At 55.9% G+C, this 21,209-nt stretch overlaps 10 protein-coding genes and 1 non-coding gene across 11 annotated transcripts; 6 read left to right on the forward strand and 5 right to left on the reverse strand.

Annotated features, from left to right (window-relative positions):
• The first annotated feature begins 130 nt into the window (after positions 1–130).
• SODALDRAFT_291932 (leucyl aminopeptidase) lies at positions 131–1,975 on the forward strand. The gene is made up of 5 exons (XM_028608679.1): positions 131–573; positions 653–825; positions 933–1,358; positions 1,446–1,510; positions 1,596–1,975. Exons 1-5 carry the CDS (start codon positions 191–193, stop codon positions 1,677–1,679), a joined length of 1,131 nt encoding a protein of 376 aa, XP_028469121.1. The 5' UTR covers positions 131–190; the 3' UTR covers positions 1,680–1,975.
• A 622-nt stretch (positions 1,976–2,597) lies between these two features.
• On the forward strand, positions 2,598–4,342 carry SODALDRAFT_273404 (FAD/NAD(P)-binding domain-containing protein; the record flags this gene model as incomplete). The annotated part of the gene is made up of 4 exons (XM_028607895.1): positions 2,598–3,363; positions 3,433–3,804; positions 4,017–4,113; positions 4,156–4,342. 4 exons carry the CDS (start codon positions 2,598–2,600, stop codon positions 4,340–4,342), a joined length of 1,422 nt encoding a protein of 473 aa, XP_028469122.1.
• An 840-nt stretch (positions 4,343–5,182) lies between these two features.
• SODALDRAFT_307963 (allantoate permease) lies at positions 5,183–7,224 on the forward strand (the record flags this gene model as incomplete). The annotated part of the gene is made up of 6 exons (XM_028609078.1): positions 5,183–5,449; positions 5,538–5,646; positions 5,762–6,306; positions 6,391–6,584; positions 6,677–6,788; positions 6,880–7,224. 6 exons carry the CDS (start codon positions 5,183–5,185, stop codon positions 7,204–7,206), a joined length of 1,554 nt encoding a protein of 517 aa, XP_028469123.1. The 3' UTR covers positions 7,207–7,224.
• A 500-nt stretch (positions 7,225–7,724) lies between these two features.
• On the forward strand, positions 7,725–9,503 carry SODALDRAFT_357355 (hypothetical protein; the record flags this gene model as incomplete). The annotated part of the gene is made up of 5 exons (XM_028613995.1): positions 7,725–7,979; positions 8,124–8,258; positions 8,308–8,972; positions 9,050–9,324; positions 9,379–9,503. The coding sequence occupies 5 exons, from the start codon at positions 7,725–7,727 to the stop codon at positions 9,501–9,503; spliced, it is 1,455 nt and encodes a 484-aa protein (XP_028469124.1).
• Positions 9,504–9,592: 89 nt separating this feature from the next.
• SODALDRAFT_338703 (hypothetical protein) lies at positions 9,593–11,463 on the reverse strand (the record flags this gene model as incomplete). Its single annotated transcript, XM_028612798.1, has 4 exons — positions 9,593–10,390; positions 10,464–10,616; positions 10,673–11,305; positions 11,404–11,463. The coding sequence occupies 4 exons, from the start codon at positions 11,461–11,463 to the stop codon at positions 9,593–9,595; spliced, it is 1,644 nt and encodes a 547-aa protein (XP_028469125.1).
• A 419-nt stretch (positions 11,464–11,882) lies between these two features.
• Positions 11,883–12,752, reverse strand: SODALDRAFT_331047 (putative isochorismatase family hydrolase). Its single transcript, XM_028611360.1, has one exon. The coding sequence runs from the start codon at positions 12,623–12,625 to the stop codon at positions 11,942–11,944; it is 684 nt and encodes a 227-aa protein (XP_028469126.1). The 5' UTR covers positions 12,626–12,752; the 3' UTR covers positions 11,883–11,941.
• A 476-nt stretch (positions 12,753–13,228) lies between these two features.
• On the reverse strand, positions 13,229–14,672 carry SODALDRAFT_331049 (glutaminyl-peptide cyclotransferase). The gene is made up of 2 exons (XM_028611361.1): positions 13,844–14,672; positions 13,229–13,776 (listed from the first exon to the last, which is right to left on the reverse strand). The coding sequence occupies exons 1-2, from the start codon at positions 14,449–14,451 to the stop codon at positions 13,287–13,289; spliced, it is 1,098 nt and encodes a 365-aa protein (XP_028469127.1). The 5' UTR covers positions 14,452–14,672; the 3' UTR covers positions 13,229–13,286.
• A 154-nt stretch (positions 14,673–14,826) lies between these two features.
• Positions 14,827–14,909, reverse strand: SODALDRAFT_t61. Its single transcript has one exon. It is a non-coding gene; the product is annotated as a tRNA-Glu (tRNA).
• Positions 14,910–15,004: 95 nt separating this feature from the next.
• On the forward strand, positions 15,005–17,197 carry SODALDRAFT_291946 (cytoplasm protein). The gene is made up of 4 exons (XM_028608680.1): positions 15,005–15,781; positions 15,885–16,304; positions 16,374–16,910; positions 17,034–17,197. Exons 1-4 carry the CDS (start codon positions 15,128–15,130, stop codon positions 17,124–17,126), a joined length of 1,704 nt encoding a protein of 567 aa, XP_028469128.1. The 5' UTR covers positions 15,005–15,127; the 3' UTR covers positions 17,127–17,197.
• A 921-nt stretch (positions 17,198–18,118) lies between these two features.
• On the forward strand, positions 18,119–19,040 carry SODALDRAFT_357358 (hypothetical protein; the record flags this gene model as incomplete). Its single annotated transcript, XM_028613996.1, has 2 exons — positions 18,119–18,435; positions 18,515–19,040. The coding sequence occupies 2 exons, from the start codon at positions 18,119–18,121 to the stop codon at positions 19,038–19,040; spliced, it is 843 nt and encodes a 280-aa protein (XP_028469129.1).
• Positions 19,041–19,170: 130 nt separating this feature from the next.
• SODALDRAFT_331052 (hypothetical protein) lies at positions 19,171–21,165 on the reverse strand. Its single transcript, XM_028611362.1, has 4 exons — positions 21,089–21,165; positions 20,107–21,033; positions 19,880–20,035; positions 19,171–19,806 (listed from the first exon to the last, which is right to left on the reverse strand). The coding sequence occupies exons 2-4, from the start codon at positions 20,836–20,838 to the stop codon at positions 19,381–19,383; spliced, it is 1,314 nt and encodes a 437-aa protein (XP_028469130.1). The 5' UTR covers positions 20,839–21,033; positions 21,089–21,165; the 3' UTR covers positions 19,171–19,380.
• Between the last annotated feature and the right edge of the window lie 44 nt (positions 21,166–21,209).

Below are 21,209 nucleotides of genomic sequence, written 5' to 3' on the forward strand. Positions count from 1 at the left end.
GGGGCCCTGGCCTTCGTGCACGGTGCACGGAGTATATAACACGACTCGTCGGCTGTTTAGCCATAGGTTTTCCTCAGCGACCTCGCTCCGTCTGCCGTCTCATTTTCTTCTCCCTATCTCTCCCCTACCCCCCTTTCTCTGTAGATATCTTTCTTCCCACCTCGACGAACAGGATTCCACGCTGTCCGTCATGCAGCTCAAGTCCGCTCTTGCCCTCTTGGCCGCTGCTGCCCAGCTCGCCTCAGCGGTTGCTGTGAACGATGCTCGACCCATCGAGTCCCAGTCCTCGCAAAACCGCCTTATCAAGACCTCCGAGGAGGATCCTGGGCGATGGGTCTCCGAGGACGAGAAGGCCGAACTTGTCAAGGGGGGCCAAAGGGCAAACTTTGTCGATATCACTGATATCCAAGACGAGGACATCCTCACTGGCTTTTCTACCCCGGACTCCGCCTCAACGCTTGAGGCCCGCCAGACCTCTTATCCTGGGACTTTGTCGCATGTGGCAGAAGCTAATGCCCTCATCGCCCGCATTCCCAACACCGGGCCCCAGAACTGGCTTAGAACACTGACCGAGTAGGCTCGACCCTTCTCCACCCCTCCAAAGCCTGTATGTAGTCTGTGCCCTCCCTCCTGACCGAGTTTTGCCCGCCAGCTACCATAACCGCCACTACCGGTCAACTTATGGAACACAGGCGGCCACCTGGCTGCTGAACACGGTCCGAAGCATCGCCTCTGCCAACCCTGCCATCACTGTTGAGACGTTCGGGCACAGCTTCAACCAGCCGTCCGTCATTGCCCGCATTCCGGGCTCAAGAGCCGCTAAGAGTGAGTTGCTACACTTGTCTTGTATAGTCATATAACATATTGTTTTGTTCGGATACAGGCGAGTCTGACTTTTCCCCCTCTCTCCCCTCAACTCCTTTCAACCATAGTTATTGTCGGCGCCCACTTCGATTCCACCGCAGGGTCGACGACGGCCCGGGCTCCTGGCGCCGACGACAACGGTTCCGCCTCGGTGAACCTCCTCGAGGCCCTCCGCATCCTCGCCGACGCCCGGTACAGGCCCCAGAACACCATCGAGTTCCACTGGTACGGCGGCGAGGAGGGCGGCCTGCTCGGCTCGCAGGACGTCTTCCGCGCCTACCGCTCGCAGGGCGCCTCGGTCCGGGCCTTCCTCAACCAGGACATGACGGGCTACTCCCCCGGCGGCCGGCCGACGGTCTACGTCGACTACGTCGACACGGGGCTGACCAACTATGTGAAGCTCGTTGCCCGGCAGTTCAGCGGTCTGACTGTTGTTGAGTCGCGCTGCGGGTACGGATGCTCTGACCACGCGAGCGCCAGGGCCGCTGGATTCCGTATGTCATGCCTGCATATCTCCTCCTTCCCCCTTTTTGTTTTTCTTTCTTTTCTTCTTCTTTTTTTTTTTAACTGACCATTTGCAGCTGCCGCGTTCCTCGCCTCTGAGCCCTTGGCGACGTCGAACCCCAACATTCACACCAGTCGCGATGTAAGACCATAAAGCCACTCTACTTTGGACTTGCCGAAGTTATTGTATCCGGATTTGTCTTGCTGACTGGGCATGCCTCCTACAGACATATGCTACTATCAACTGGGAGTCGATGAGGCGTCACTCGGCCATGACTGTCGGCTTCCTCGTCGAAGCTTCATACCTGTAGACGGCGGTGCAACATAGAGGGGCAAGTGCCGCAAGTCGAGAGTCGTGAAACTGACTCGTTCCCGACACTAGCTCTAGTGCGAGATGTGTGAATGAGGGCCGACGGGGAAGGGACGGGCAGCACGAGTCGTAGATAGGCGATCGTAGATTGGTAGCGTACACAGAAACAACGAACAGAATATCAAAGTCCACTGTCCACTGTCCAACAGCTCGCTTGACGCTGGGTCGCTGCAGTGACGACCTGTGTCACCTGTCTTCCCTGAATCCCTGTGTCTGCAGTGCGTTGCCGCGTACTCACTCTTATGCTTCACAAAGCAGAGTTCGTAATAGGTAGGAAAGATAAGACAAATTGACCTTCATGCGATGTGACGTGACGTGATGCCATTTATGCGCGTGTGTGTACCGAGGTAGACTTTTTGCAAGTTTGTACCTTACCGTACTTTGTACCGCCGGAATAACTAGCTGCCGGTAGCCCAAAGTTGTCCAGCTCACACGTGACAGTGTAGCAAGTACTAAGTGTAAGGTACTGTATTGTATAACAAGCCCTTCTCGAAGATCCGTCCTCCGTATCCCGCAAACGCGAAGGATCCCCAAGCTCCAACCTCTGGGGTCTTACAGCAAATGCAGTCAACGTACCAGTTTACCGGAGGGAATCGGGGATTTTGTCCCAAAATCCCCCCGACTTTGTCGACAGGCCTTCGCCCGCCCCAAATATGGTCAGCATTGCAGGGGAAAACAAAACAAAAGGGAAGGGGGGGGGGGGCTTGAAGAAAAGAGCTCGCCAACGCCATCGGTGAGAGAACTGGTAGTTATTATAATTTATGGAGTCCGGGTTCCAATCCCTTCCCTGGGCCATTCCTTCCTGCAACTATCATTCTTGAAGACTCGCAGGCGGTGAATTTGCAACAACAAAAATACCATGTCACAATCTCACCGTTCTTCCCGTTCCGCCTCCCCTCCCCTCCCCGTCCTCATCATCGGTGCCGGCCTAAGCGGCCTCCTCCTAGCCCAACACCTTCGCGTCTCCTCAGTCCCCTTCCGCATCTTCGACCGAGACCGCGACTTCACCACCCGCGGCGTAGGCTGGGGCCTGACCCTGCACTGGTCTCTCCCCGCCCTGCGCGCCCTCCTGCCCGCGGACCTCCTCGCCCGTCTGCCCAGCACGTACGTCGACCGCGCCGCCGTCGAGGCCGGCCAGGCGTCCACTTTTCCCCTGCACGACCTCGCCATGGGCGACCTGAAAGCCGCCACGCCGCGGGCTTCGGAGGCGCAGCGGGTCCGTGTCACGAGGGAGGGGTTGAGGCGGTTGCTGGCCGAGGGGGTCGACCTCGAGTGGGGGAAGGCGTTTCAACGGCTCCAAGAAGAGGAGGAGGAGGAGGAGGAGGAGGAGGATGCGGCTGACGACGACGATGAAGGAGAGAATGGACGACGACGACGACGGGTCAGGGTTTTCTTCGACGACGGCTCGCATGCGTACGGAAGCTTGGTCGTGGCGTGCGATGGAGGGGGTTCCAGGGTTCGGAGGGCTCTGCTCCCGGATCGGCATCAAGGGTACCGGCTCCCCATCCGCGTGCTCGGATTCAGGGCGCAGTACACCCCGGAAGAAATTGCTCCCATGAAGGCACTCGATCCTTTTTTTCTCCAGGCCACTTCGTCTCAGAACGATACGTTCATGTACTTCAGCGGTAAGATTTCGGTGCTCCCTTACAAGTTTTCTTGCTCGACGTTGAACTGACGGCGCGCATCCTTCACAGTTCTCGATGCGCCGGGGAACCACCACACAGACGCGAACCCGGACACGAGAGCAGAAGAGGATAGCAGCGACGATGCGAATAAGCACTACACCTGCCAAGTCGTCGTTTCTTGGCCCTACCGCCCGGGGTTCTGGAACAACGACGCGCCAACGGATTTCGCCCCTACTCCGGAAGGAAACGTCGACCTGATCCGCGCCTTTGCGGAAACCTGGGCCGAGCCTTTCCGGTCCGTCGCCCTCGGCGGCTTGTCGTCGGCCAGTGCCTTGGACGACCTCAAGTGTCTCGAGCTGAGCGATTATGTGCCCCCTAAAGATCTGCGAACTACGGGGAGAGTCGTGCTCATGGGGGATGCACTCCATGCCATGACAATGTGTACGTCTTGTCCCTCCCCCCTTTTGTTTTCTTTTCTTATTCGCTGGGCTTTCCGGGGCTTTGGTTCCTATCCATACTGGTCCCTGAAAACCTTCTCTACCACTTCCATCGCATTCCTTTCTGATATTTCCCCCCTCCCCGTCTGTGAAACAACACGGTCTGTTCCCCCACTTCCAAACCATTTGGGACTGACCAGTGACGGTGCCTCCTAGATCGAGGTGAAGGCGCCAACCACGCCATAGCCGATGTTCTCGACTTTTCTGAGATAGTCACTCCCCATCTCAAGCTAAACCGAGGAGGATCAAATGGGTTCAACCGGATCTCGGAGACAACAACCAAGGCTGGGCTTAGCACCGCACTAGATGCGTACACGGCTGCCGTCATCAAAAGGACTAGACCGGCCGTCCTGGCTGCTCGACGAGCCTGCTTGGATGCTCACGACTGGCCCAGGATCATTCCTAGTAGCCCGCTGTTGACAAAGAGGGAAATGTTCATGAATTATGATGAAGAGGAGGAGTCCTTTTCGTCTTGGTGGTAATCTTAGCCCGAGTTGACCGTAGGGTTTCCCTACCAGGGCCACCACCCCTCTTGATGGCTTGGGGCCGACAGAAAGGAGGCCGAAACCAATATGCCAATATTCACAAGCCTGCACGTGTTATCTGCGTAAATTGATTCTTGTGGTAGATGTTGAAATGCAGACACTCCAATGATGACATCGAGATTCCTTCATACTTCCCATATGGCATATGTTCTGCCGCTTCCATGTCATCCGGCTGCGACGCAAGTTCGTGGAATCGTAAACAATCAGTGCCCTCTTTATCCGTGGTGACTGCAGTATCTGGGTCACATCCTGAAAGTTCTTCGCTGACTGCATGTCATTCCCGCGAATCAGTAACGAGGACCGGGATGTGCGGATGCTCTCTCGTAGGCTCGTACGGTCGTACCACCTCTGGCAAATCGTCGACATGTCGGCCCTTACTCATGGGCGGGAGAGAGGGAGGGGACCACTGACCAGTGCCCAAATGTGCTCCCTTCTGGTGGGAACGAAGCGCCGACGTTGCAGCCCTGTCCAAGCTGCTCTCAAACGTTCCGTTCTGTCCATTGCAGCCGCTTCTCTCCACCCCCTTTTCACCATATTATATTTGCGGCGTACAAGTTTTCTCCCCCCGAAAACCTGATCCGGAGTGAAACGTGTCTTCCCTGGCTGGTTGCTTTTTATCGGCTTCCTAGGTGATTAGCATTTTGCTTTCTCGAAGATTTCCTCGCGACCTCCTTTTCGATCAATCCTTTTTTTTTTTTTTTTTTCCTTTTTTTTTCTTTTGTAGCCCCTTTCTTCCCCCTTCGCCCCCCTGTATATCATACACCGAGACCAACAAGAATGCCGGCCTCCTCGAACGGGGAGACCTCAGGCCACGAGGAGAAAGGAGGCGACTATCCCATAACCACTCGGGAACCAGAAGCCCTCGACGATGCAGCCTCGCCCACAAAAGGTGTCGATGCCGCGTGGGAGTTTCTCGACGCGAACCGCGGCCAGGAGCACGAACAGGTTGACCTGGCCCGGCTGCGCACCAAGATCGACTGGCACATCGTGCCGTTGATGTTCTGCTGCTACACCATGCAGTTCCTCGACAAGGTCATCCTCAACGTACGTCGGCATCCAATCTCTTCGCATCGTTTTTGTCTGTTTCACCTCAAATGCTGACGCGAGCTCCTCCTCGCTCCACGGACCACAGTATGCCGCCGTGATGGGTATCCACGAAGATCTCAACCTCCAGGGCAACGATTTCTCCAATATAGCCACCTTCCTCTTTGTCGGTTTGTTGTGTTTCGAGATTCCCAATAGTCAGAGATCCTCAGATTCCCCCCAGAACCCCGTTTTGATACTTGAATCTTGGATTCTCATGGCATTTATATGCCCCACCGATCGAACTGGATGTCGTTTCTGACTCGACTCTAGTCTACTTCCTCCAGGTCCTCCCCGCCGCGAAATGGCTCGGTTTCAACGTCGTTTCCTGGGGCGTCGCGACAGCTTGCGGCGCGGCGGCCTACAACTACCAGACCCTCCTGGTATCGCGCGTCTTCCTCGGTATATTCGAAGCCACCATCGGCCCCTCTCTCATGCTCATCAGCAGTCAGTACTACACCAAGTCGGAGCAGGCCCCTCGCTTCTCCTTCTGGTACCTAGGTCTCGGTCTAGGCCAAATCATCGGCGGCCTCGTCTCGTTCGCCTTCCAGCACATTGAAGGGGCTGGGTTGGCCGGCTGGCGCATCATGTTCATTACCTTGGGGGTTGTGACCGTGATCATCGGCCTCGCTACCTTCTTTTTCCTGCCCGACACCCCCATGAAAGCCCGCTGGATGACCGACAGCGAGAAGGTGGCACTGCTGAAGCATGTCAGTGTCAACCGGACCGGTATCGACAGTCGCAAGTTCCGGCCCAGGCAAATCCTGGATGCCTTGACGGACCCTCAGATGTACCTGATGACTCTGTCTGTAGTCCTGGTGATGAATTCTCCCACTCTGACCCCTCCTTTTTCCGCAGTTGAGGGCCATTCGGACTGACTTGACTTCCACGTGTCACCGCAGCTCTCCGTCTCCAGCGGCGTCGTCACAACGTACTCTTCCACCCTGATCCGAAACCTGGGTTACGATCCCAAGCGAGCTGCCCTCATGAACATGCCCTCGGGCGCGGTCAGCATCTTCTTCACGCTCCTCGTCGGCTTCGGTGTCCGCTTCCGGTCCCATCGCTGGGCCTGGATCATTGCTTGCATCTGTCCGGCGTGAGTGATGTTCCTACAGATATCTACGCAAAAACCCCACAGCAGTTGTAGGGGTCTATATGTGGCTGACCTTGGAACGTCTTGCTCCGTAGAATCCTCGGCGGCGCCTTGATGTCATTCCTCCCCGTGACTAACCGATCCGGTATCCTGGCGGGGATTTACCTCGTCAACGCGGTCGTTGCTCCATTGACCGTCTTCTATGCGGTGAGTTCATCTGCTGTGTGGAGCTTTATCTTCAGAGAGGACTCAGCTCAGGACTCAACTGACTATCATGACCCGTGCCGTGATTGTGCAGTGGACCGCCGCCAACTTCGCCGGTGCCACAAAGAGAGCCTTCGCCGTCGCCATCGTCAGCGGCTCATTCTCTCTCGGAAATATCATCGGACCCCAGACCTTCCAGGCCCGCGATGCACCCGAATATCGACCCGCCAAGGTGGCCGTCATGGGTACTCAGGCTGGCTGTGCATTCACCACCTTCCTCCTTCTCCTGTACTACGTTTGGATGAACAAGAAGCGCGATTCAGTGCCCCGCGACACGGAGGCAGAAGAGTCGTACATGTCGCCCGAAATCTGGGCTCAGTTGACGGACAGGGAAAACAAGAAGTTTCGGTATACATACTGATATGCTGGGGGGTTAATGATGATCCTTTTGGGGGGGGGGGGGAAGTACTTGGGGGCCGAACGACTCCACGTTGTATCTATGAAGCTCGTATGAGTGAGATAAATACCTGCCCAAGGGGAGAGGCTAGAGCCATGCAGAGTAGCGCCTTTCGAAAGTCGGGCACTGCGAACCTGTAATCCGTATACCATGTATCACCATACGGCACAGATGAGTACTCCTAGGTTCTGCCTTCAACGTGTCTCCGCAATGCCGAGCCGGCACTTGGGGTTGGCGCAATGCTTGACTCTCTTCGTCTTGGGGACAAGCGGGCCTGGAAGGCTTTCAGGCATCTCTTGACATCTCGGTGTAAGTGGTCGCCCGGCACCTTTGCGCTCTCTCAGGTTACATACCCCTCTCCGCATCTTGATTTTGCGCCATCCCCTCGAGCTGCAGGCGATCTCGTCCCAGACTCCTCGACTCCGCTAGCGTAGCTAGGTTTTTACACGACGGGCGAGTTCTTGCAAGCCACAATCCTCGTGATGCCTCGGTTGAGTTCCGTTCTCTTCGTCCTCGCAGGTCTCCTGGCCTCGGGGTCCGCTGTTCCTCCCAGCAGCTCGAACTTGAACTCGAGCTCGATTGTCGACGTCCACTGGCTCGGCACCAAGCCATCCTACCACGGGGGAACCGCCTTTGGCATCCCATGGCCTCGAGGGAAACACCATCCGAATACGACCAACTCCGCCATATCCGGGAGCGAGAGCGACGATGGGGAAGAGATTGCCCTTCAACCTTGGGTAACGGCTTACTGATCCGATGGCTCCATTCAATGGACGGGACATGCGATACCCGCTTCAGGCAACATCCACGACGAATACACCTTGCGAGCGTCGCCCTATACCGGTAGTTCGCGCTCGACGGGGTCCAAACGAAGTTCAAAGTCTCCCCGATCGCCTAGGGTCGGAGTCTCGGAATCGGCAGACGAGATCCGGGTCAATACAGGCAAGATTGTGGTGACTTTCCCCAAGACAGGCAATGTGATAATCCGAAGCATCCGCACCGCGGGCGGAAAGACTGTTGGACAGGACGGAAAGCTTGTTCTTCACACTCAGTCGGACGTGCCAGGCGACGTCCAAGACCGAAGTGAATCCCCCATCGAGTACTTCAACCTTTGAGAGCAACATCGAGAAAGTGAGCGTCGGAGAAGACAACGACGTCCGAACCCTTGTCACTGTGCGTGGGAAGCACATGGTCGTCGGGGAGGGAGAGCACGCACCGTGGCTCCCTTTCGTGCTCCGTTTCTATCTGTATGCCGAGTCGGAAGCCATCGGCCTAGTTCACAACATCGTTTTCGATGCAGATGCCAGGAAGGACTTCATCGCCGGCCTTGGCATTCGTGATACGAATACCTGGGATGAAAGAGTCACAAGTCGGCTCCACTGGATCCCGCCTTGGGACGACTTCAGCCTGAGCCAGCTGTCCCCCGACGGGTTCACCCTAAGGAAGAGGACCAAGGCAGGCCAGAGCTGGGTGAAGAGCCCGGGCGCCACCCGCGCCGGAGGCCTGGCGTACCTCGGCGGTGCCACCGTGGGTGGTCTGGCCATTGGGCTTCGGAATTTCTGGCAGCGGTATCCGACGGGACTCGACGTCAAGAGCGCGGCGGCCACCCGTCACGGGATTCAGCACTATTCCGACAGCGCCAAGCAAGCTCGCATCTCCAACGCGCAGTACCTCAAGCAATTTTTCTATCTCTCTGGTGGAGACGAGCGCGTCGGCGAATTGCTTGAGGAGTGTCCTCGACGTAGACCAGACGTACGCGGTGCTTGAACCCGTCCCGTAAGGTCCGAAACAATGATTTTAAGCCGAGCCCAGAAGCAGTGGACGTTGGGCTTGGGACGGATTACTCCAGCCTAGCTTCGTCGTGGCTAATCGAGTGGGAGCGCCGTGGGCCCATATGGGAGGAGGCTTTCGCAAAGTTGAATGACACGGCCACGGGGATTGCGAAGCTGAGGAACGGATTCGTCTCGGGCTCGGCTCTGTACAACCCCCAAGAGGGCACCCTTCACAAGCCCTACACTGATGCCGAAAACGAAGGCGTTGTCTCCGTCTCCCATCTCTCCGCCATGTTCGGTTTTGCTGGAGGTGATGGCAGAAATCACGGACCACTGGGGCGAGGACTTGCCGGCCGGGTTTGAGGAGGCGTGTGGGAGAGCGTGCGACTGAAGGGGAGTGAGGTACTGGCACCTATTGACGAGGCGTCATGGATAAGCACCAACGAATTTGCGCAGTATGGGTGCGTGAAGAAGGTCCCCTGTCGATAGGATCTAGCCTTAACAACGGCGCGGGGGGCCCAAGATGATGGGCGGAAATCTAGCAAAAGGGACTTGGCGGTTGATAAACCCTCGTCTCCTCATAGCAGCCCACTCTGATGAGGAAGTTCGGGAACAAGTTCGGGATTGTCGAGGAGGTCGTCGACGGGAATGCCAGTCATCGCCTGGGGCACGTACGTCGTGGTCCCAGGTCGGCTCTTCAGTGCTTGTATAATTCCTCTGTGCTTCCCGATGAAAAATAAAGCCGTCCTCGCAGCGAGTCGTAGGTCTTTTGGAACCGTCCTGACGGTGTACACGACGGTAAGTGGCCATACGAGGCGCACCCCTTCGTACCAGTCTGCTGCATGGGTGCCAGTAGTCTCAGACTCTCCTGACAGACCGCCGAGAGAGACAGGCATGTCGTCGATGATATCCCGGGCCGCCTCGGCAACGATTGCAAGATAGGATGCCCTCCTAGACTGCAGGTCGGCGGAATGCAGAGACGGGGTCCGAACCGGGGCGTCTGCTACTAGGTTAGTTAGCAGCACTAACATGTGGTGCAGTTTGATGCGTGCACTCCACCACACGTTGAGGAAATAACGGGTGGTGGCATCAGCACCGCCGGCTGTTGCGCGAAAAAAACCCATCCAGGGCACAATGCTTCTTTCCGCGGCGTCTGCTTGTCGCACGAGCTCGTCGTAGTTGGTGCATGCGTCGAGGAATAAGCCGTGCTGGACAAGGGGCATGACGATGGAAACGATGGAGCATGTGTGGTTAAGATAGCGGAGAATGCCCAGCAAGAATGATTCTTCTTCATCTACGCCCTTGGCCGAAAGATTCCGTATCCAGTCCCAGGATTCAGGTGGACATTCGGTGTTCGTCATCAGACAATGGATTTGCTACAAGTTTGCCAAGTCCGTCAGCGATCGGTTAGTTCATTTAGGGCCCAGAGGCATAGAGGTATATGCGCACTATAATGTTATACGCGCACCAGAAGACGGCACATCCGATCTCGGTGAGGAACCGGGTCGAACCTCTTGCGCGAAGGAGGCTCATAAGCCCTTGTGAGTGAACATCCCATGGGCTTGGGGAGTCGGAGCGGTTGGTGAGTCCGCCAATCTGAACCTATTGTGCCTTTAGACGTGTTGATCCACGCAATCGTCATGGCAGAGAAGACAAACCTCGTATATGCTCAACATCCAGACGGCCATGACGGTGGTGTCCGAGGCTTTTTTCCGTCGGTCCTGGAGAGCAAGGGAGAGAGACCTCAGGGTCCTGCCGAGGTATTCGGCTGTCTCGCGGCGGTCATGGGGCGCATTGAAGCGACTAATCAAGTATGCCTTGGCCCAGAGATGGGTCGAAAGAACAAAAGGGTCCTCGGAAGTAGTGACGCTGCTGTAGAGCTTGGCAAGGAAAGTCATGGAGGAGTAACAGCTCATGAGTAAAGGAATGGAATGAGTCGTCCAAGGTTCCTTCAGTTCGTGGGGTAAGGTTACAATCGGTGAAGCATTTGATGCCGCGTATGGCGGGAGAAAGCTGCGACATCGAGCCATTGGGTGTCTTGTTCCAGAGAACGACGACGATGTTCCAGACGTTGAGGAGACATCGTCGCTCGGGAAACCAACGGGATGAGAACTGGAGAGCACAGAGGTTGGGGACCTCCTCGTTGTCCTTGCTCTTTCCTTTTTGGCTTGATCTCGCCCTGCAGACGCAGGGTCCTCGGTCCGAAAGATCAGGTCCTGCACATTCCGATATCCCGGGCACTCGGTGCCATACTTGATGCAACGTTGGCAAGAGGGTCTAGTCAAGTCGCACTGAGCCGAAACCGCTGCGTCAGTAAAATGTCCCGAGACCTCCCCGAGAGAAGAAGAAGAAACGGATACGAATTGAGTAGGTAAAAGTAAGCTCTGACCTTGACACGCCTCTTTCGGCAAAGGTGACAGTCCTTGCTGGGTCTACCGACGTTAGGCATGGTGGGAGAGTTGCGTCCGATGAGAAACGGACGGGTTGACGTCGGTGTGACTCAAGAGAGACGGCAGAACAAAATCTCGGCTTATTCAATAAATACTGCACTCGTAAAGGACAAGGGAGATGAATACATGGAGAGAGAGACAGAAGTTGGTATCAGGTCAGGGAGATGAATAGTCGGCGGTCCAGTTTCCGGGTGACGAGAGGAGCAAGTTAATGTGAACGTGAACGTCCGGGGGGAAGGGGTTCACGTTCGAATGGATTTCCTCTTTTGGATTAGCGTCGTATTTAATTATCGCTTACATAACCACATTCGGCCTGAAACGACTGGGGGTGGAGGTAATTGATTACTCATCTCCAATCCCAATCACTAATCTCACTCACCGTCGCTCGTACAGATTGAAAGGACACAAGAACCCCCCCATCCGTGGAAGGAGCGCGAAGAGACATAGAAATCCCGACTCTATCGTCACGAGAAAGCTTCAGCGCATAACCTCGCCTATAACCTCTCCAGCCGTCTTTACCGCAGCAAACTCCCCCTCCAAACTAGCCAAATGCACAGCATGCACAACCTCCGCCTCAAACCCAGGCTTCGCAAAAGTAGCCGTAGCATCCCGGACAATAACAACCCCGTTGTTCCCCTCCCCGGTACCATCCGAACCGCCGTCGTCACCTAAGACCTGCAGGTTGGCAGCCATGCGAACTGTCGTGTTGACGCAGTGATCCGAAGTGAGCCCGACGGCAATCAACTGCCGGGCGCCGAAAGCCCGCAGTCGCGCCTCGAGATCGGTCCCCACGAAGGCCGAGTTGACGCATTTGGTCAGCACCAGCTCGCCGGGCGCCGGCGCTGCGTACTCTGTTGGCTCCACCCCTCGCGTCGTCCCCGTCCCCGTCGATGAGGAGAGGATGTAGGACGGGTGCAGAGGCGAGGTGGTGATGAGAGAGTGGTGGTGCACGTGGACGATGAGAATCGGGTGGCGTCGCTGGTCTGCGGCTTGGCTGCTTTGCACTTTGGTGTTGTAAGACCGCGCGGCCTGAAGGAGGGAGGCGACGTTGGTTTCGAAGTTGATGGTGCTGCGGGATGCGCCCCAGTGGGTTTTGTGCTTGAAGGCTTGTTGGACGTCGATGATGACGAGGGCTGTTGGGGTGGACGAGGCGGGTTTCATGGTGATGATTGGGACTATGATGGCGATGATGACAATGATAAGGATAATGAATGGCAATACCGGTAGAGGTGATATAATGTTCCTCGGCTTGTTTGTGCGTCTTGAGATGAATTTAATGGGTGTAGAGCGGGCCCTGTTGTACACTATTTATAAAGGGATGAGAATCCCCTTGGGTAGGTATATGCAGACTGCTTGGCTTTTCCGATTAATCGCATGGTCCGAGGACGGCAGGGCGACATGGCGACATGTCGCCAATGACCCAAAGGGCGCGCGCATATGTAAATGACTCCCCGACACGCCCTCGACGCATAGATTTGCATTAGCTCAATCTCTCTCGGCTCACAACCTCCCCATCGCCAATCGCTGTCACGTCAAAGAAAATTTATCCTCACGGATACGGGAATTGGTTCTACAATCCGTCAGTTGCCTGCTCCTATGCTCTGTCTGGTACCTGCCCGCTTCCAGGCTACAGTTGACAAGTGAAGCAAACAACGGCGAGGATAATCAGCACCGAGAAAGAACACTTCTCGAGAAAGTTCAATTGAAAAACTCCCAACTCGCAATATAGCTTCGAGATAAACTATCACATGAGAAAAGACACAATTCCGGCGCTGTGCTTCCTTTCTCTTGATGTATGCCAAAATAATCCAAAATATACCGATCATATCCTTCTTCCTTGTCCACTACTCGGCTCTAGCTCCATCAAATCCAGCCATTCCATCGCAAAGGCGGTCACGATCTTCGACCAATCCCGGACAGTAGGCATGTGGAGGTGGTCCCCGTCGTCATCCATCGTGTGCCACACCATAGGAAAAGGCGCAGGGATCATGTGCAGAATGGGCACACCTTTGTGCATAAAGGGCTCGTGGTCGTCCCCAATATAAGTCGTGCCAAGTTCCTTCGCGTCGATCTCACCATCGGGGAGGAAAGGACCTTCGGAATCCGATTCGAGCAAGCCCAAGCCGCGCATACGGCTCTCGATGGTAGCCATGTTCTTATAGGCCCAGTGGGTGGTTCTGAAGTACGACGGGATAGAAGGGTTGGCGGAGCCCAAGAGGTCAAGGAGAACGAAAATGCTAATCTGATCCAATGGCGTTTTGTAGCTTGACATGGCCGGGTTGAAGGTATTTTCCCACTCCTGTGACAAGGATCTGTATTCCGGGAATCAGCATGATGTATAAGCGGTCGGGAGGAGAAGAAGCGCAAAGGCGGACGTACCTCGACCCGTAAACCGAGTCGGTAGCGGTCCAGCGGTCGAAGGCCTCTTCACCGTCGAGCAAAAGGATCTGCACGCCCATGTCGGAGGACATGGTGCCTCCCGGCTCGCCGTTCGAGTTCAGCTTATCGTACCTCTCGGTGAGGCGCCGGTCAATGCTCCGCGCGAGGTGCATGAGCATCGCGCATGGGGCAGCACTGTCGGTAGCCCCGATGAAGCCTTTCGGTTCCAGTTTGCTGTCATAATGCGCGGCGAAGGTGAGATAATTGGCCTGCCCAGGTCTGGTTCTGGTCCAGGGGGGTTCTCGACGGATGATGAGGTTTTGAAACGGGATGTCCCTGTCCCCCGTCTTCGGGGTTTTATCCGTAGAGTTTTGCCACTCGACAGTCCAGCTGGGTAACTGTGTGCTGAAGTAGTTCACGAAGTGTTGCTGGACCTTGGTTTGACCAGGCGTTCCCGGGACACGGGTGATGAGGAGAGGGGCGAGAAGGGCGCCGTTGTGGACGTCAAAGTCGTCGCCACCGGAGGTGACATTCTTTAACCAGTCGTCTGATAGCTTTTGGTAGGCAAGGGCAGAAGACGCCAGCGATAATAGGCGAATGAGAAGCATGGTTGAGAGGGAGGTTGTATGAGAGGTGAGAGAGCGTAGAGGAGGCGAAAAGACGCCGTGGAATAGCCGTTGCGGATATGATGGGCGCACGCTCCGATTGGAGAGCGGGCGGTTTTTACCCTCTCAGTTCGTTCCAGCGAAATGAGATGGATGGGATTCGTTTCGCGTTTGTGGATTACTGGACGTGGGGTATTGATGTTCAACTCTTCGATGGAAGTGGATGTGAATGAGATGCGTGTCGTGTCAACTTTGGTCGTTTCCAGGCGACATTATAAACGGAGTACAAAGAAGTATCTCCGTTGTAGAGAAGGCTAGTCCTAATTGGGAAATATCCTCTGTTATAACGGTGACATGGGGAAAAAAGCAAAAAGGAAATTCCGAATCGGGGAATCGAACCCCGGGCCTGTCGGTGCTGCTCCGATGAGAGCGACAAATGTTAACCACTACACCAATTCGGATGCTTGCTTGTTGAGAGTCACTCTCTGATGTAACCAATAAGAAGTATTGCATCTAAGAAGCCCAAACCATGTCTGAACAACCGCTTTCCAGGTATCCCTGCTTCGGTACCTAAGGTACCCTCTCTTTCAGGTCGCGACAGAACTTTGCCTGTCAATTTCGAACCAACTCTCAACAACACGCCCACCACGCATCTTCGACTCCTCCCAGTCCCATCTTCATGTGTGGGATCCACGCCATCGTCACTCACGATGGCATCCCCACGCTTTCCGATTCCCTTCGGCGTAGCCTGGCCAACCGCGGCCCCGACCATTTCGGCCAAGTCGAGACCCGGGTGAACGGCAAGCAAGGCGCCCGCCTCTCGCTCGCCTTTACCTCGACCGTCCTTGCGCTCCGCGGCGATCACGTCACGCCGCAGCCGTTCCATGATGCTTCCACTGGCTCCGTCCTTTGCTGGAATGGCGAGGCGTGGAAGTTAGCGGGCCAGGCTGTTGAGGGTAACGATGGCGAAGCTGTCTTGGCGAGGCTTCTCGCCGCAGCCGCTGATGATGATGATGATGATGACGATGCCGGCGGGGAAGCGGTCTTGGACGTACTACGGTGCATCGAAGGTCCCTTTGCTTTCATCTTCTTCGACAAGCCTTCTTCCCGGCTGTTTTACGGCCGCGACCGTCTGGGACGCCGGTCCCTGCTCGTCAACCGCGACGACTCTGGCTTTGTCCTCTCCAGCGTCGCCGAAACCGCTTCGCCCGGCTGGTTCGAGGTGGAAGCGGACGGCATCTACGTTGTGAACCTGACAAGAGAAGACGACGAGCGGGGCGTTTTCGTGTCGCCCTCGCGAAGGCCCTGGATGATTGACCAAGCGGCCGACACCGTAGGACCCATCCCCCCCCCCCCCCCCCCCCCCCCCCCCCCCCCCCCAAAACCTCAATTGCCCCCAATGCATCGCACCATGTCCTACTACTCACAACCTTAAGATCCTAAACATTGGTCAACTGAACATGACCACTCCATCCGAGGCACTCCCCCCTCTTGGATCCAACTCCTCTGTTATTCGTCGATTGCATGAAGAATTGACCGAGTCAATGCGAATGCGCGTCCTTCATATTCCTGCTCCTCCCAAGCTGGAAGAGGGATCAAACCAAACTAGGGTCGCCGTCCTATTCTCGGGCGGTCTCGACTGCACCGTATTGGCTCGTGTGGCTAGTGAGCTTCTTCCTCAAGATCAGGGCATCGACCTGCTCAATGTAGCTTTTGAGAATCCTCGTGTCGCCCTTCACCGTGGCCAGGATGTCACGACCAGCATCTATGAGGCCTGTCCGGACAGGATAACCGGCAGAAAGGCTTTTGCAGAGCTCGCCGTGGTCTGTCCATCACGGAAGTGGAGATTCGTCGCAGTATGTGCCAGCAACTGGCGGGCATTTATTTATTTCCCCTTTCGGTCCCTTTCGCTGATGGCACAGTAGGTCGACGTCCCCTACACGGAAACGCTGGCTCACAGGAGTCAAGTGATATACCTCATGCACCCGCACAACACCGAGATGGACCTATCGATTGCCTACGCCCTCTACTTTGCGGCCCGTGGCGCGGGCGTCGCTCAGGAAAGGCCCTCCGACGCCCCCCAGGCGTACTCCACCACGGCCAGGGTCCTCTTCTCTGGACTCGGTGCCGACGAGCTGTTCGGGGGCTACTCTCGTCACCTGGCGGCATTCGAGCGGTCGGGCTACCCCGGCCTGGTGGACGAGATCAAGCTTGATGTCAGCCGGCTAGGAAAGCGAAATTTAGGACGCGACGACAGGATCATGGCCCACTGGGGCCGCGAAGTGCGATTCCCCTATCTCGACGAGCGATTGGTCCGATGGGCGATAGAGACGCCCATATGGGAGAAGTGCGACTTTCAGCATCCAGAGACCGAGTCGCGTGTGGAACCTGGCAAGCGGGTTTTGCGGCTGTTGGCGGAAGAACTGGGAATGCCCTCTGTCGCGAGGGAAAAGAAGCGGGCGGTGAGTTCCCCGTTTGATAATTTCCCCTTTGCAACTCTTTCTCGTCCGATGATTGCGCGAAAACCGGGTGACTGATCGGCGGCATTCCTTTTTCCCACCGGCCCCCCCCTGCCCCTGCAACAGATCCAGTTCGGTTCTCGAACTGCCAAGATGGAGAGCGGTCGGACGAAGGGGACCAACCTGGTCACCCCCATGATACATGACGGGGCAGGGTAACGAACAAGACTTGCGAGTGCAGCTACAGGCCTGGCGATGATGACAATCAGATACTTCCAAGTCGTGGACAGCTGGGTAGGGGTTCGCGACGGCAGTTGTGTGTTTCTGTTCAGCCAGTAACCCTCCTTGTCAGTTCGCGATACGCGCCCAGCAAAGATCCATCGACCCTGACGACGTAAAGGCAAGTCTGAGCCAGGCTCTCTAGAGAGTGGCGGCTTCATGAGCTGCCGTCTTGATGCAGTGATAGCTACTGGGTAGAAGCGTAGAATCATGCCGGTTAGTCAGAGAGTTTCTTATGCTATTACCTAGCCGTCTGCCTTCATCACCCTTCATTTACCCGGCTGGCGTTTGGCATTTTCGACAAATAGTATCACCAAGTGCAGCCATAGAACAGCTTTACGGGCAAACGTTTCTTTTCAACCCATATTGCGGTGCTCTCTCGACGCAGAATTTTTCACCTATAATACGTCTCTTAAGCGTTTCATGTCTTTCTCTTCGGCTGTCTTCCCTTTTCCCGGTAAACCGCTCCGCTTCACGGATACACAATGTTTCTTAAGGCTTATAGCACGCCGCATTATAGCCCGTGCCCCTGTTCGTCAACCAGTTCCATCCCATGGCGTGTCGCGTCTCGTCTCAAAGCGTCACGCCACACTGACCCCTATCCCTTGTTTTGTCTGGGGTGATTCTAGGTCGCTATGACGCCGAAAAAAAGAGAAGCTCCAAAATCTTGCGCCCGGCCGTACTAATAGGAGGCTCAGTCTGTGTCGTGTTGTACTGGGCCTCTGCAATGAACACATTCGTAACAACCATTGCCAGTTCTCGTTTCTGCAGCTTGTGCCTCGGTCATTCAGGCGTCATTCCGGCTGCAGTTACGCTGCAGTTTGGGGGAATTGCCACTAAATAGCCTGTTGCGCCTGATTTGCTCGCGAGCTCGACACGACGACGCTCTTCCGACACCACCTCAGTGTAATTAATAGTGACATCCGCCCGCAATGAAGGAACGCCTGGCCCGTCCCCCGCCTCTGGCTCTCGCGCCCCCAACGATACAACACACCATCGTCGTCCGCGAATCGGTCTTGCACTCCACCAAGAGACACCGACATCCTTATTCCTGGGCAGCCTACGCCGCATCCGAATCGCCCCAGACGAAGTGTCATCAAAGTCGATCCAACGACGAAAGCGCCTCCGATCGCCATATCTGGTTCTCCCTGGCAAGCGACGTTGCCCATATCCACGTGTGCGCCGTCATCATTGCAGCCATGACCACATACCTGTACCAGGTGCCTCTCATAACGGACTCCCATACGGGGTGAGTTCTTTTGTCCTGGTTCTTCTTCTTCTTCTTCTTCTTCTTCTTCTTCTTCCGAGCTAACCTGCTCGCCATCCAGCCATACCAGCATTGCAGCCCTCACATTCCTCTCCCTCGACACCTTACTGTCCATCCTGTCCCTCCTCCTCCGTCACCCGGAGCCCACCTTGCGCTTGCGTACATCATACGGTCCTTCCCTTCCCGGCCCGGCCCTCCTCGTCCGCCTCATCCTAGCAGCAGGGCTCGTGGGCCTCTTTATCACCTGGGTAGGCCACGCTCCCAAGCCCCGCGTCTTCGACCCCGGCTACCGCCTATGGGGCACCGCGCCTAACACTGGCGATCAGTTTGTGGCGGTGGCGGTTTTCGTTGTCGCCGTCTGGGACTTTGTCATGGTCGTACTGGCACGGAGGGGCATGGGATGGTTCTTTGGGCACGAGGAGAACGGAACGCAAGTGGAGGAGGAAACGCGGAAAGGGGACGTAGAGGCTCGGGGACATGCTAGTACTCGGCTCGGGAGGTGGTTAGGGCGGATGCTGCATGAGGGTCCCAAGGCGGGGTGGACCCGGCGAAGGGCGGGAGTGACGAGATTCGGCTTCCGAGCTTAGGTTAGGTCGCCGGCTGGATCGGCGACGTCTTTGGGCTGTTTTTTTTGGCATGAATACCGAGGGAGACGGTAATATAATCATGTGGCGCGTGAAGTCCGTGAACGGATCAGCCGATAACCACCTTCAACGGCCCTGGAATTCGTTTGAATAAGCAATCGTCTCAATACACTAACTAACCTGGGTATAGCCGCTGATAAAAGCAGAGAACAACTTTCCCACTAGGGTTGCATGACAGCTAACACATCCCTCGCGACCTTCCCTTGTAGTCCTCAGTCGATTTATCCCCCGTCCTCGACTTGCGCGCCCATTTGTGTAATCCTCGGGGTGATCCATGCCCACTCTATCCGGAAACGGGTTCAACGACCTGCCTGCCCATCCGATCCACAAAGAACCCACTAAACGCCTCCTCGTCGTTATCATCGCGTAATGTCGGGTCATCCCGTTCCGGCGGCAGCGTCGCGTACAATCCATGCCCAGGCTTCGGCCATGCCTGAGGCAGAGGTTCTTCAATAAGCTTCTCCTCTTCCTCCTGCTCTTCCTCTTCCACCTCCACCTCCACCTCCCGACCTACCACCTCGGACTCCTGGACTTTACGGATAGCGGAAATCTTGGGCTTCTTGTTGGGAGGCCGCTTCGGTGCGGCTTCGGCCGTGGTCGTGGCCGTGTTGGCAGCGTTCGCGTTCGCCGGCGGGGCGCTCGTAGCCATTGCTGTTCCGGTAACCGAATGACCGCTCCGGGAAAGGGCCGCCCATTCGTCGGGACCCATCTACATAGCTTCCTTCAGTTTCTGGCTCTTGTTTGACAAGACTGTTGTTAGTGCTCTGGGGAGGGTAACGCACGGTATCCCAGTCGGGATGCGGGAACAGGGGTAGGTCGGGATGCTTCCGCGAGACGGAGGCGAGGACATCGATTAGCAGGCCGTCCTTGATCGCGTCACTGAATAGGAGGAGATTGACGAGGTCCGAGTCCTTGAGTTTTGAAAAGTACGCCTTTCTCTGGAGAGTAGGTCGGCATTAGAAACCATTCGGTAACCGATTCCTCATCAGCCTGTGTGGGAGCGACGTACTTGAGAGAATGGGGCGTTTCCGCCGACGAAGCCGACTAGACGAGGTTTGTTGAACTCGGGCAGCAACGCCAGCCGTTCCTCCCGCATTCGCTCGACATCTGCTCGGCCCCATGTGCTGTGGAGAATGGGGGCTGGTGAGTCACGCTCCGTTCCCTCTTCTTGCTTAGGAAGAGGGCTCAGTGGCGGCATGTGAAGGGTAGACTGACTCAAGTCCAGTGACGTAGTGGAAGACGGGAGAACATCTTCAGCTCTCTTCCGCTTCAGACTAAGGGTAGGAAAAGAAGCGGTGCTGCTGTTGCTCGGCATCAGGAGAGTCTTGGGCATCGCGGAGGTATCTGCGAGCGTCGCCGGCTTGGGAGTTGGCGTGGGGTCGACGTGATCAGACGTCTTCAGCTGCTCCACGAGTCGGCGCTTAACATCCTCGTAGGTGACGCCAAACCGTGCAGGCAGAGTCGAGGTGGATTGGGCTGCAGACTGCGATGCGGCCTGAGATGGTGAGCGACGCAAGTTGCTCCTCATGCGATCCAAGATCTCTTGGGTTGATTTTGAGAACTGAGGAATATGGAAATGGGCAGGGGCAGGGCATTGTGACGTGCGGGGCTCGGTGCTTGCAGTGACTTGCATTGGCTCCTTCTTCTGATGGCCATCATCCTGTATCGGCTGAATCGGCTCTGTTGCTTCGGCTAGCTTCTTGCCCATCTCATCGGGAACTGGGGTCTGAGGTTGAGACATTGTCAAGAGAAGGGCGGAGACTTCTCCGTTGTCCTTTCATAGGTTGGAAATTCTTGATATGTTTTCTGAACCCCCACGAGTGAATATACTGCCAGTGTCGAGTCGAAGCAGGACAAGGCCAAGGGCCAGCTCGTAGGGATGATGGATGTGAACCCAGAACAGGTAAGGCAATGGAGACTCTCCTTTTGCGGTATCCTGAGCAGCATCAGCTTAAGTTTACGTGTGAAGAACCATTCAGGTTAAGACTCACTTTTTTGTTTATTGGGATGATCTTTTGTTTTGTTTTTTGTTTTAAATGGCTTTGCTTGAACTCCAAGAAGTGAGAAGAAGTGAACCGAGTTGATGTGATGGTCGACTAACTCGAGAGAGCA

This window comes from Sodiomyces alkalinus (assembly GCF_003711515.1).
Source record: "Sodiomyces alkalinus F11 unplaced genomic scaffold SODALscaffold_2, whole genome shotgun sequence".
NCBI classification, from domain to species: Eukaryota; Fungi; Ascomycota; class Sordariomycetes; order Glomerellales; family Plectosphaerellaceae; genus Sodiomyces; species Sodiomyces alkalinus.

What these genes read in the sequence shown, in the direction of transcription:
- SODALDRAFT_291932 (XM_028608679.1), top strand. Translation starts at nt 191, where the DNA reads ATGCAGCTCAAGTCCGCTCTTGCCCTCTTGGCCGCTGCTGCCCAGCTC. An exon ending in TGGCTTAGAACACTGACCGA is followed by an intron (nt 574 to 652) that starts GTAGGCTCGACC and finishes TTTGCCCGCCAG; the next exon opens with CTACCATAACCGCCACTACC. An exon ending in GGGCTCAAGAGCCGCTAAGA is followed by an intron (nt 826 to 932) that starts GTGAGTTGCTAC and finishes TTTCAACCATAG; the next exon opens with TTATTGTCGGCGCCCACTTC.
- SODALDRAFT_331047 (XM_028611360.1), bottom strand. Translation starts at nt 12,625, where the DNA reads ATGAAACCCGCCTCGTCCACCCCAACAGCCCTCGTCATCATCGACGTC.
- SODALDRAFT_331049 (XM_028611361.1), bottom strand. Translation starts at nt 14,451, where the DNA reads ATGCTTCTCATTCGCCTATTATCGCTGGCGTCTTCTGCCCTTGCCTAC. An exon ending in GACTCGGTTTACGGGTCGAG is followed by an intron (nt 13,777 to 13,843) that starts GTACGTCCGCCT and finishes CCCGGAATACAG; the next exon opens with ATCCTTGTCACAGGAGTGGG.
- SODALDRAFT_291946 (XM_028608680.1), top strand. Translation starts at nt 15,128, where the DNA reads ATGTGTGGGATCCACGCCATCGTCACTCACGATGGCATCCCCACGCTT. An exon ending in GGAAGTGGAGATTCGTCGCA is followed by an intron (nt 16,305 to 16,373) that starts GTATGTGCCAGC and finishes ATGGCACAGTAG; the next exon opens with GTCGACGTCCCCTACACGGA. An exon ending in CGAGGGAAAAGAAGCGGGCG is followed by an intron (nt 16,911 to 17,033) that starts GTGAGTTCCCCG and finishes CCCCTGCAACAG; the next exon opens with ATCCAGTTCGGTTCTCGAAC.
- SODALDRAFT_331052 (XM_028611362.1), bottom strand. Translation starts at nt 20,838, where the DNA reads ATGTCTCAACCTCAGACCCCAGTTCCCGATGAGATGGGCAAGAAGCTA. An exon ending in GAAACGCCCCATTCTCTCAA is followed by an intron (nt 20,036 to 20,106) that starts GTACGTCGCTCC and finishes CCTACTCTCCAG; the next exon opens with AGAAAGGCGTACTTTTCAAA. An exon ending in CGCATCCCGACTGGGATACC is followed by an intron (nt 19,807 to 19,879) that starts GTGCGTTACCCT and finishes GAAGCTATGTAG; the next exon opens with ATGGGTCCCGACGAATGGGC.